Source organism: Ruditapes philippinarum, unplaced genomic scaffold, assembly GCF_026571515.1.
Source record: "Ruditapes philippinarum isolate M1 unplaced genomic scaffold, ASM2657151v2 ctg7308_1_1_1_1, whole genome shotgun sequence".
NCBI classification, from domain to species: domain Eukaryota; kingdom Metazoa; phylum Mollusca; class Bivalvia; order Venerida; family Veneridae; genus Ruditapes; species Ruditapes philippinarum.
The window spans coordinates 15,524-27,946 of record NW_026863516.1 but is presented as its reverse complement, the minus strand read 5'-3'; the positions used below and the strand labels follow the sequence as shown (position 1 = coordinate 27,946).

Sequence of the window (12,423 nt, the reverse complement as noted above, 5' to 3'; positions counted from 1 at the left end):
GGTGATTTAAAGAATGTTTGCAAACTAGGTGCAGCCGTTTTTAAAATATGTTTTATCTGATAAAATGTATTTATTTTTCTGTTGAAACAATCAATTACATTGGTTTGACATCGTCATACATTTCACAGCATAATTATAATAAATCAATTTTTGTTAAATTTAAATCTTAAACTGATATCACAAAGTTCAAATTTGTATCTGAAATAGTGCATGTGTAAACACATTACTGGTTGCTATTGCTAAAGAACAACAACAGTTCAAAAGATGTGTACATCAATGACCCCCTGGGTTGGGGCCAATTTTGACCCCAGGGCTTTTGTTAACAAACTTGCTAGACACTAATTAGAAGATGTTTCATGGAAATTATCTAAACTCTAGCTCTTTGGGGTTTTAATAGAAGTATTTTACAACATACGTAAAAGGAAAATCAATGACCCCCGGAGGGATGCCAATTTTGACCCCAGAGCTTTTATTTAAACAAACTTGATAGACACACACTAGATGTTTCATGCCAATCACTAAACTTTAGCTCTTTTGGATTTTAAAAAGATTTTTAAACCTTTTTTTCGGTTGCTATGGCAACTAGAGTTCTGCATAGAAATAAATGTTTTGAACAGTTTTCATTTTTAAGTTGACCAGCAAAGAAACATGTCTGTGAAGTAACATAACGGTTTATGAAGAGATGTCGTAAAAGTTTTGGACGGACGGACGCCGGTCGAAAAGCGATTACAAAAGTCCACCTTGTAACTTTGTGACAGGTGATGTAAACATTCTACAAACACAACAATAATGTTGTTCTGAACGATCCTAAAGCATCGGAAATATAATATCTCTAGATTAATGTACGGGGCGACTAATTATGGCCTGAACATGACACAAACAATGCTTATGTGATAATAATGAACATACGTTATATTTCTAAAAGAACGCTCAAAACGACAAAAAAAGGAAATGTTGCAGTCTCGGTTTGGCTGAATCTGTTCATGCACGGTAGTTGTAAATGCAGACTGCCATCCCCATTCTCTATTCCTTAGTGTTCATGCCTCCGAGTCAAGAAGACGTAATAGCTGCTTTTGCTACAAAGTCTTTAATACTCTAATAAAACATTGATACCAATCAGTCTTTGACTAGTAGACGAGTATTATCTGCAAACTAACATTATTTATATATAACTTTAAAAACACGGTCTATTTTAGTCATTCTGTATGAACAAACAATCTGTTTTATACATTCAAATACTACTACAAATGTATTTAATGATATTTAATCTGATGAGAGAAAAACATATTTCTGAAGAAGTTTATTTTTGAATTCTCATAAATCTGGTTTCAATATTATATACCTATCAAATACTAATTTAATTCTTAACAAAATAACTATGCAGAGCGCAACATTAAACCGCTAAAAAATTATTTTATCACCTTAATATATACAATATAAGTGTTATAAGCCCAATTATAGCAAAGTTACGGCAAGTGTCATACCTATGAGCATAACAAAAACTTTGTAATCTAAATAGGTGTTAACCGGATTGTCAATGTTCTCAATAGTTGGGTCAAACAACGAATAAAACAAAGAATTGGGACTGATACTGGTGGTCCTAATAGTTCATTCTGGATCATGTTACCATGAATATAAAGTATATAAAATTCCATACTTTAAAAAAATGGTCTTAATAGGGGGATGGTCTTAAATCCAGAGTGGTCTTAAATTAGGTTTCTTATGTACATTGCTTTAATTCCCCTCAATATTGTGCTTATTTAAATGCAAAATCGTTTAGAAAAAAGGTATGAATTCCTTAATTGGTTAGAAATAAACTGTATTTGTCAAACGACATTGTAACTTTTACCGATACCTAACCATATGCCATGTATTTTGTAAATGTATATTGTACAACGATGTACCATATGTTGTGTACAAGTTGAAAATAAAATCATTCTTCTTCTTCTTCTTCTTCCTGCTAACTTTACTTTTTTACACTGACACATGTAATTCTTTTTCCAATATACAAATATGTATTTGTCAACATAAACCATACCACTGTATTGGATAAATATAACTTAGGTTTCCAATATTGTTGACGTTTTCAACCGTTGGTAAATATAGCTTAGATAGGTTTTTCCCATGTACAAAAATAACTTGATATTACGCAATCAAATTCGAGCAAATAAATTGTTTTTACCTATTTTTTAGTCAAGCTTAATATTACGTAAGTAGTTTTTTTCTGTTTAATAATTATACACTTTCGAGCCAGGCATTTTTTATGATTTAAGCCAATATGACATTATTTTCCATGTTGATAATTTATTTCCTCTAAGTTGAATTAATTATGTTAATAAAACGTAAAACTGTAATATCTAATTTAAAAATGGAAAGTTTTCATCATGTAACTTCATACAAATAAATTAATATAGAAGTGTTCGTAAGTGTCACGATACATTAGTTTCAATGATGCTCCATTACATTGTGGCTATATAACATGGATTTACCATCATGTGAAATCAAAAAGTCAAGGTCCCCGCTATTTCTCATAGAAGGGGCCGATACTCTAGATAATTACTGTAACCAGTTAGATAATTTAAGTATATTTAGTGGTTTAAATTGTGTTTATTTTGTCCAAAAAGATCACTTTATTTTCACATTCTTTGATAACTAATTTAAGTAACGGACACGAACTTTAACTTTAAAATTAAATACTTTCCGATTAAATCAGCATCTCAAGCAAGCTATGTGTAAGTTTTGTTTTAACCAAAACAAAGGGGGTAAATGACCTGTTGTGCTACTGCGTTTTTCCAGATAAATATGCTGTCATTTATTGTTGAATATATAACAGAAACGGATCGCAATTCAACAATGTATTTATACAATTATCTATGTCATGTTTACAACCAATCCAGTTACTTGCGAAGTGCATTAGTAGTAAGAGTAGTTATCTTTATTTACATCTCATCATTGTACAGATATTAAATACACATCGTTTTAGACAAAAGTTTACAGTACAATGCCAATCCAACATGGCGTAATAAAAAATGAACAAACACAATCACAAAGTTAAAATATATATATATATACATAAATATATCATTAAAATGACAAAGTTATATTATAAAACTATTAAACCATTGCTATCCATAAACTCAAAAGATGAACAGCTTGACTAGAAGAATTAAAGACAATCAGAAGGCATTAAACCAGAAATCAAATTTTAAAAAAATACTAAAATAATAATTTTGTTAAAAACTGAAGTACATATGTAAAGCATCGACATCATAATAACTTCAAACATTAAATGGTCAGTTTCCTAATAAGCGACTAGCTTAAGAGAGCCAAACGTTTATTAATTCTTGCCAAATTCTTGTCAAATTCAAACATTAAAGCTTAGACCAATATAAAGAACGCTATTTTCAATTGTCGGACTTTTGGGGATTTTCAACCTATATTGCCATCTATACCATCATTAGGTGAATATTTTCAAACACCAAGACAGAAATGCATAGCTCTGTTATGAACGGCCTCGATACAGGAATATGACCAGAAACCCCATAATGGAGCGCTGTCATTATTTACTGGCCAAACGACGGAGTCGTATAACTTTGCAAAGATGTATGGTAAACGAATGGTACGCTACCAATCGCTTTGTATTTAGCAATAAGCAATCCTAAAGCACGACTTGCACTCTGGGCAACAGATTTTACAGTTATATCATAACCCAAATGTTCAAAAGTACAACGTCTTTGTAAGTTTATCTACCAACAATAAAAAGCTTATTCTTTCCGCAAGTAAACATGAACGGAGTACATTATACAGACTAAGGTCGGAAGTTTACAACATTACTTTTATTGGCATTAACATTTATATTATTACATGTACTAAATGAACACCAACCATTTTGAGCATTCAGAAGCACTTGCTAATCCTCTGCTAACAATATCATCGGTCGGCGTAGAGCATTATACAATCATTCTCGTTTCAACTGTGTTGATATCTTTACCCAATGATTTAAGATAAATGGACAAATCAGTGATGGAAAAATAATACAATTTAGGTGAAAGAATATACCCCTGACACTACGCTCTCTTCCCAGCTCAAAGAATACACTCGCGAAAGAATATTAACGATAGTGAAACAATTCGACTAATACCGTGATGTAAGTTACAATTGACATTAAACCAGTATGTCTTATAATTGTTAACCCTAGCACATGACTTAAACGATACATTCAATGATCTGTAGAGTAGTGGTTACATATATTTCGCTTTAAATATCGGTTCTACAATATATTTCCTTTTTATTAGACGAACTTTTCTCATTACCGTTAAATTGAGTTCAATTATCCTTTTAGGAAAATACCTTAAGTTCCATGTCAGATTTTTCTCCGAAATCATTGCTATCGGTTGGATTGTTATATTCGTCCAATAGTTTAACGCGTTCATCCTTTGAATCTGTCTTATCGTACAAGTCTTTTGTTTCACTTCTTTGTGTTGATTTCATATGATATGGTAAGTTGTCCTGAGGATTAGCCATCCATCTACATACAGAATTTTTACACTTCAATAAACTTCTTCTTTTCTTGTATGCAACCAAGGAGAGAACAACTACTGTGAGTTCAATTCCATGTATAATACCAATTATTAGCCAAGGGGAGTTATAACAGACTACTGTTTCGGTATATATTTGTAATGCTTCAGGTTGATGAAAAACTGCAAGAAAGAAAATAGTTGCTTATAAAAAATGATTTAAAGGTAAAATAACTTAAAAACATATTTAAAAGTGTTAACGTCGCTGAACATATGTGTGAACATTTAGATGTCATCATAATTTTCGTATGCTACTTATTTATTTGTAATATTGTATCAAAGTTTCAAAGTTTATTTCATAACTCAATTCATGTACACACATGACAATATGAGCTATAGCATATAAACGTACATTACATAAAGAGGCATAGCATACACATGGAAATAATAATATTAATACAATTCATCTTAACAAAATGGAGAGAAACACGCATTTTCAAAGACATGATGAACAAATATGTAGAAATGTTAACTATTCTCAAATTTTGTGATTATTTCCTTAACAAATAAACAAAAATTTCTGTATTCATTACAATGAGTCATATTCATATTCATAATAAATTTTAAAGTTAATATATTTGGATGTCTTAAATAATTATGATCTATAGCATTCTTTTTCTTAGTACAGATAATTCATTGCATTCAAAGAGATAGTGGAATTCATCTCCAATACTTCCGGAGCTGTTACAAAGAGTACATTTACGTAAATTTAAATCTATACCATTCCAACTTCCGGTTTCTACAGGAAGTCTACTGTTTCTTGTTCTTAACTTAATTACATATCTTAATAAGTTTTTGGTGTATTTATTAAATAGGGCTCGAAATGGAATGTTTCTTTAAATAATCTATAATTTTTACATTTACTTGATTCGTTTACTGTACAATACCAGTCATTTAAATTTATATCTGACAATTTTTGCTTCGCATTGGCAACTAACCATTTGTGATTAGGAAACATCTGATAGGTCCATACATTAGGGTTTCCACATTTAACAAGTATATTTTTATATGCTGCTTAAACCACAGAAATGTCTGTCTATTAACATTACTACTTGTATTATAAGTTTTAAGAGCAATTTGATAAAATGTGCTAGATAATTTTAATTCATTAGGTAAAACTAGATTAGACCTAAAATTGATCATTGTGCAATCAATATCAATAGAAATTGGTTTAACACCACATTCGCCGTACACAATACAATTTGGTGTACTTGATTTTAGGCCTAATATATGTTTCAGATATTTCAATTGTACTTTTTCAAGTATACTGTTATTCCCATATCCCCAGCATTCACAACCATATAATAAAATTGGTTTTACAAGTTTGTCAAACAAATCTATTTGCATATCTAAAGGTAATTGAAGATTTTTTGATTTTTTAATTAGACAGTTCATGGCTTTTATTGCTTGGTTAGCTATATAGGTCTTTGCTTTTAAAAAACTACCACTTCTACTAAATAATATTCCTAGATATTTGAATTCCTCGACAACTTCTAGATTTTCATTACCATATGTAAAACTATACTGCGTTCGCCTACCTTTTGAAAATATAAGAACTTTTGTTTTAGATGTATTAACTGTTAATTGCCATTTGTCACAATAACTTTTATATAGGTTAATAGCTATTTGTAAATCGTTTGCTGACTCAGATAAAATAACAGTGTCGTCAGCATATAGAAAAATAAACAATTTTACAAGTCCAAGTACTTCATCATTACATGTTACACCTTCTATACTATTACTATTTAAAAAATAATCATGCAAATCATTCAAACAAGTAAAATGGTTTCCTGCGGGGAACATTTTAATGATAAAAATATATTTCATTTAACTATTTTCAACATTGTTTTCTTTTTTTGTTTTTTTGTTTTTTTGGGGGGTGGGGGTGGAGGGGGGGGGAAATAACGTTTGTTTCAGGAATATAGTTAACAATAATCGATCAATATAGAAGAAGGTCTTTGGAAACTGGTGACCGTTGATGACCGGAGAAGGTCGAAGTATAAACAATTTATTGTTTGTAAAATTTGAGATACATATTAAAGAAACATTGATAATTTTCAAACACATCATTCAAGTTTTCCACCTTAAATGGTAATATAATTATAGAAAATTAGAAATATCACGTAATAGTTTTTTGTTCTTAATTAGGTGTTATTCTGACTCATTCCCTAGAGGTAAATCCGTAACGTACCGGCAAACGGTATTTAGCCAGGTTTTCGAAAAGGTCATTTAACCAATCATGTACGGTTAACAGATCACATGCTCCTCCATGTACCGAAAACACGTCACGTGCTCCTCCATGCCTCAAAAGTTAAACGCGTACCAATACCCTGCGGTCTCAGACCGCAGGGAATAAAAAGAAAAGAGCAACGGCGATAGATTTTCGCCTTGTCTAACACCAATGTTACATGGAAAGAAATCAGACTTTTCACCATTTGCACATACGCAAGTTTTGGCATTATTGTAAATACTTTTGACAACATTTAAAAATTTACCACTTATATCATTCTTATTCAGCTTTATCCACAGTCTTGACCTACTAATGGTATCAAATGCACTTTTTAGGTCTATAAAAGCACAAAATATTTTTTTCTTAGAATGGTGAAGTAGATCAATTAACATTTTTAAAACAAACATGTTATCTACAGTTGCAAACCCGTTTCGAAAACCAGCTTAATATTGATTTATTAGATCATGTTTACCCGCAAAATATTGTAATCGTATATTTAAAACAGAGGTAAATAGTTTTCAAAAACAACTCAGCAGTGTGATCGGTCGATAGTTACTAGGCTCACTAGCCTCGCCCTTATTTTTATATATGGGATTTATAACACCAACTGTCCAGGAATCAGGTATTACACCATAGTTAAAAATAATGTTAAAAAGTCTGTTATAAATATGTTTCATGATGGGGAAGGAGTGTCTAATATGTTCATTTAAAACATTATCTAAACCGCATGCTTTATTGTTCTTAAGTAATTTTACTGCAAACTCAATCTCTTGCAAAGATATTTCTTTATTTAACATTCATCATTGATAACATGTGAATCCGAGATATCGTTGTCAGAGAGTGTATAGTTGTCATTACTACAACTATTAATATTTTTGAAAAAATTATACAGATCGTTTATATCAGAATTAACAACGTTTTTCTTTCCACCATTTAGGATCTTCCAGTACTCTCTAGGACTTGATTTTTTTAGACTTTTAAGTTTTTTAACATTTGTCGTTTTAAATTGATTATAACTTTCCTTCAATTGTTTTTTTTATATATTTGCTATCAGTTTTAAAGTTTGTTTATAAACATCATTTTTACGTAATTTGTACAAATATTTGGCTCGATGAAAATTTCGTCTAGCTGCTTTACATTCAGCATTTGCCCAATGCGGTAAAAGATTTATTTTCCGTTTATTACTGGAAGTTTGTTTAACACCATTTGTAATAAAGCTTTTTTCGATACTATTGCTAAATACTGAGCAAATATCTGTTACTAGCTTATTAACAATTTCTTGAGAACAGTTGTTAGTCTCCTGTATAGTGATTAATTCATCATCTATTCTATTTACATTATCTGTATCTAAGTTATCAACAAACGTTGAATATTATTTTGATCCCACAATTTAGGTCTCTGGTTTATGACAGTTGGTTGAGTTTTTACAAATGTATCCCCATGATCAAAAACAACTTCAACAGGACAGTGAGCGTCAGAATACATGGGACAAAACTCTAAAACAATCAGTTTAGAAATCAAGGAAAACATGCTACTAGTACAAATAAATAAATCAATGGTACTAACATTTTTGCATGTTACGTATGTACTTAATGGTTGATGATGATAAGCTGTAATGCTTAAATCTAAATAAATTTTCTGGTCTGTTCTGTTCATAATTTCCGTGTTATGAACTCATGGGTGAATTTTTCTTAATTCTAAATAATAAATAAACCATGTTTATTTCAAATGTTGATTCCTGCCAGAGCGTTGTTAATAAATAATGATTCTCATCAATACATTTAATGAAATTTGTTTCTTATACACATGCCATAACTATTGTTAGATTTGAAATAAAGCAATGAACGGGATTGCAGAAGACATCAAAAGCAAATAAAACAAACGTAAATAAGCTCACATGGGCAAGCACGAACGCAGTACTCCTGTTGTACTTTAAAGGCACTTAAACATATATTCGTGCATACATCACATCTGCTCCTTTCTCTTGACCAGTACATGTCAGTGTCGCAGACAAACATCGAATCTAAAAAATTTAATCAAACCATCCATAAGTATATAATGTCTTGTGTCATATTTTGTGAATATTTGAATGAAAGACAGTCATCATAACATGCATTTAATTCAATACGACTTATAATTTTCATACCTGATGTTCTTGTTAGCTATAAACATTACTGGATTATAACAATATATTATATATTGAGATCCCTAAAAGAAACAAGAGTACTGAACATACTTGTAAAAGTGATTTCATCTTAAAATAGATAAATACAGAATCCCTAAAGAAAGCACAACACGGCAAAATTGAAAATGTTGCAGGCTCGGTTTGATTGAGGCCTTTCACTTCTTTTTAAAATACGCTATCAAGGCACATGAAATATATATAAACTTTGACACTTCATTGTTGTCAACTAAAATGATACAGATATAATAATAATCACCTTGACAGGACTTTAGTAGGATTATTTGCTTTGTAATGCTGACATCAACTTCTTTACTGTCCAACGCGAAAAAATGGTGATCATTACTAGCAAGTTTTAACCAATTTTGTCCTGTATCAGCCGTTTGTATTTCCGATAAAATAACAAAAGTTTTCTTTTTCCTTAGCTCTTCAAAACTATTTTCTTCATCACGTATTACGGTGTTACTATTGACTAGTAGATAAACAAGTTGTGCATCACTGGAATTACTTTTAGGATATGAGAGTGCTTTTCGTATATCTGCATACGACACTACATGATTCAATGAGTTTCCGGGCTTATAGTTTAAAATTCTGTCCCTCCAAGAAGTAGATCCTGCTTGTTTGCTAAATTGCATTTTCATATTATCATTAGCGCCGAACGTGACGATAGATACAATTGTGTTATCTGGGAAATCCCTTATTAACATCACCAACAATCTTCTATGTTGAAAAAACGAAGAATCTTCTCCACTTCCCGTATACCACATGATTAGAGCACCAAAAGGCTTGCATGAAGACTTCACATCGGCTCCCTCAGTACCTGAAAAAAATCATTAGAAATATTATGCAATTTATAAAATTATAAAACCGTTTTATTTTATGACTGAATACAAGCCAAAATACATAAAAGACATAAAGAAGCAAGTGCATATAAAAAAAAAGTTTATAGATAATATCAACATAAACAAACAAAATGCTTCTGTAATGTTGACGTATGCCCCCGAAGATTCTTTTGTATTTGCTTTGTCTATGCCAAGAAATTTTGAGATTAATAAAAGAAACAAGAGTACTGAACCGACTTGAAAAAGGGATTTCATCTTAAAGACTTTGACCTCTTTTTAAAATACGCTATCAAGGCACATGAAAATATGACGTTTTGCCATAAGGCTTCAGTCCGCCTTATAACCCGAGCACGATCAACAGATGATTCTTCATATTTATTTATAGTACTTATACTATATATGTAGGTAAATTGAATGTTGCACATCCTATTAATTGTGTGTTTGTCTGATTATTGTAAGCGTAATTAATAATGTCGCAATAGCATAATCATAATGATAATGTGTTTTTTTATTTGATTCATTTATTTATGTTACTTTTTAATCGAATTAAGTATCTTCATATCATTTATGCCACTATCGTTTTTTAGCTTTGTATTATTCGTTTGTTATTTTAAATATATGATATTTTACAATTTTATGAGTGACAAAATACAATATATTGTAGGGGTGATCCCTATACGTTTCCGTAAATATGTTTAAGTTCATATGCATAACCATATACTTATTTTGCCAGAGAGTAAGTATTTTAAAAAAAAGAAGAATTAAAATTTCAATAAAAAATGAAACAGTTTCCACCAGGTTTCGAACCCATTAGATTAATTCACTTTCATATAACTTACTGTGCTATATTGTCAAACGATGATCTCATATTACTTTTAATGAAACAATTTGGTTTACCTATGTTTACCTGTGTTACTTGCTTGTAATTTTAGAACTGGGTTATATCATACAAAAATAGAGCTATTAATAGTTTGAGTTTTTGGAAAACCAATGTGGAAGCTAAAGTTAGTTGTTGTTTTTTTTGTTTTGTTTTTTTTGGGGGGGGGGGGGGGTTCATAACTAAAAATATGACTCTTTTCAAATGAAAAGTTTACAAATGGTTTGGACGAAAATATAGTGTTTTTTTTTCTTTTGTTTATTTATCGTACATAACTTTTAAACATGTCACTTTAACCTTATTTTTGACGGATAAGGCGAATACTTTATGCCTATATTAGGGGCAAACACATTCATTTAAAAAGTCTCCATATGTACATCTTTGTCGTAAATTGAAGGGAAAAAAGTGCTATTTATAGACACATGTCAATGTTTAATGTAAAGAAAATCAATATAAATCAGATAAAGTCTGTAACAAAAATTCTTTAAAATGAAAACTTATATGATAAGACGTTTAGAACAATGAAAACTGGTTATTGATAGCTTCGTTCGGTAACAGAATATTTTATATTATGTCGTCATAAATATCTTATGTTTGCCAAAGTGTTTTCTTTCGATTTAAACTGATAAAAAATTTAAATAAAAAATTTCAATTAATAATCTAAACTAATTTACCTGAATTTGAGGTGACAAACCCAATTGTAATTATCATCACAACTGTTATGTAAATTAATGCAGTCACCTTCATTCTATTTAATAAGTAAATTAAACAGTTTAAGTATATAATTATTTGTGTCCTTCTCCTTTCGAAGTAATGACAGCAATGTCATATACGCGTATTTATTATCATAGCTATAAGTGAAATCTTATACATGTACCCGGGTATGATTTCAAAGAAATGGGAAACCAAATTTTGAAAGGCTACGTAATATGAATATGAATCAAACATCAAAACACTTGGCAATCTGATTCATACAAATCAGATTTTTTTGCAACTTGAGGTTGATAATAAACTATTCATATACAAATACAGGAACCACCATGAAGAAAAAAGCTCAAATAGTATGAATTAAATGTAACATAAACACAACAATAATGCTACGCTGAGATCTTTAAGGATCGAAATAAAACATCTATAATTGAATGTACGGGCGACTGATTACGGCCTCCACACGGCACAAACAATCCTAATGTGACAATAAAATAATGAAAATAAATTCCTTAACAAACGCCCAAAGCAGCAAAACTAAATGTTTTATCAAACACTGTTTGATTGAGACTCAATGCTATGGTTCACTCTCAAAAGCACCGGCGTTAACAAAATTCAACATTTTAACCACGGAATGGCAAAAACATCTGTAGATGTGTCAAACATTGCTTTGAATGCCATGATAATACAATCTAATATTAAATCGATTAAAAAAAACTTTTGTGAACAGTTACATCAAAACTCCTAGTCGAATACTTCAGAAATAAACTTGAATTCTAAGATTTAATTATCTCGTTAAGATAAAGTTGTTTCCTTATATTTAACTAAAGCACTTTGAGATAAGTAATTATAGTATTCGCCACAATATTGTAAATATTGAGCTGACAAACAAACGTAAAGATGCAAGTCTTACTTGATTTGTAAACTATTCCATTGGAGTGACGAACGGGTTCAGTTATTGTATGATTTCTTAATTGATTTTGTGACAGAAGTACTAAAATTTAACA

At 30.4% G+C, this 12,423-nt stretch overlaps 1 protein-coding gene across 1 annotated transcript; it reads right to left on the bottom strand.

The window, feature by feature from the left end:
- Positions 1 to 2,586: 2,586 nt before the first annotated feature.
- On the bottom strand, positions 2,587 to 11,529 carry LOC132722282 (uncharacterized). Its single transcript, XM_060706754.1, has 4 exons — positions 11,383 to 11,529; positions 9,249 to 9,809; positions 8,705 to 8,830; positions 2,587 to 4,700 (listed from the first exon to the last, which is right to left on the bottom strand). The coding sequence occupies exons 1-4, from the start codon at positions 11,453 to 11,455 to the stop codon at positions 4,339 to 4,341; spliced, it is 1,122 nt and encodes a 373-aa protein (XP_060562737.1). The 5' UTR covers positions 11,456 to 11,529; the 3' UTR covers positions 2,587 to 4,338.
- Between the last annotated feature and the right edge of the window lie 894 nt (positions 11,530 to 12,423).

Bases quoted from the DNA above. Each gene is read 5' to 3' on its own strand.
- LOC132722282 (XM_060706754.1), bottom strand. From the start codon at position 11,455: ATGAAGGTGACTGCATTAATTTACATAACAGTTGTGATGATAATTACA. The intron at 9,810-11,382 runs GTAAATTAGTTT...GATTTTTTTCAG, and splicing joins GTTTGTCACCTCAAATTCAG to GTACTGAGGGAGCCGATGTG. The intron at 4,701-8,704 runs GTGAGCTTATTT...TCTTTCTTGCAG, and splicing joins CTGCGTTCGTGCTTGCCCAT to TTTTTCATCAACCTGAAGCA.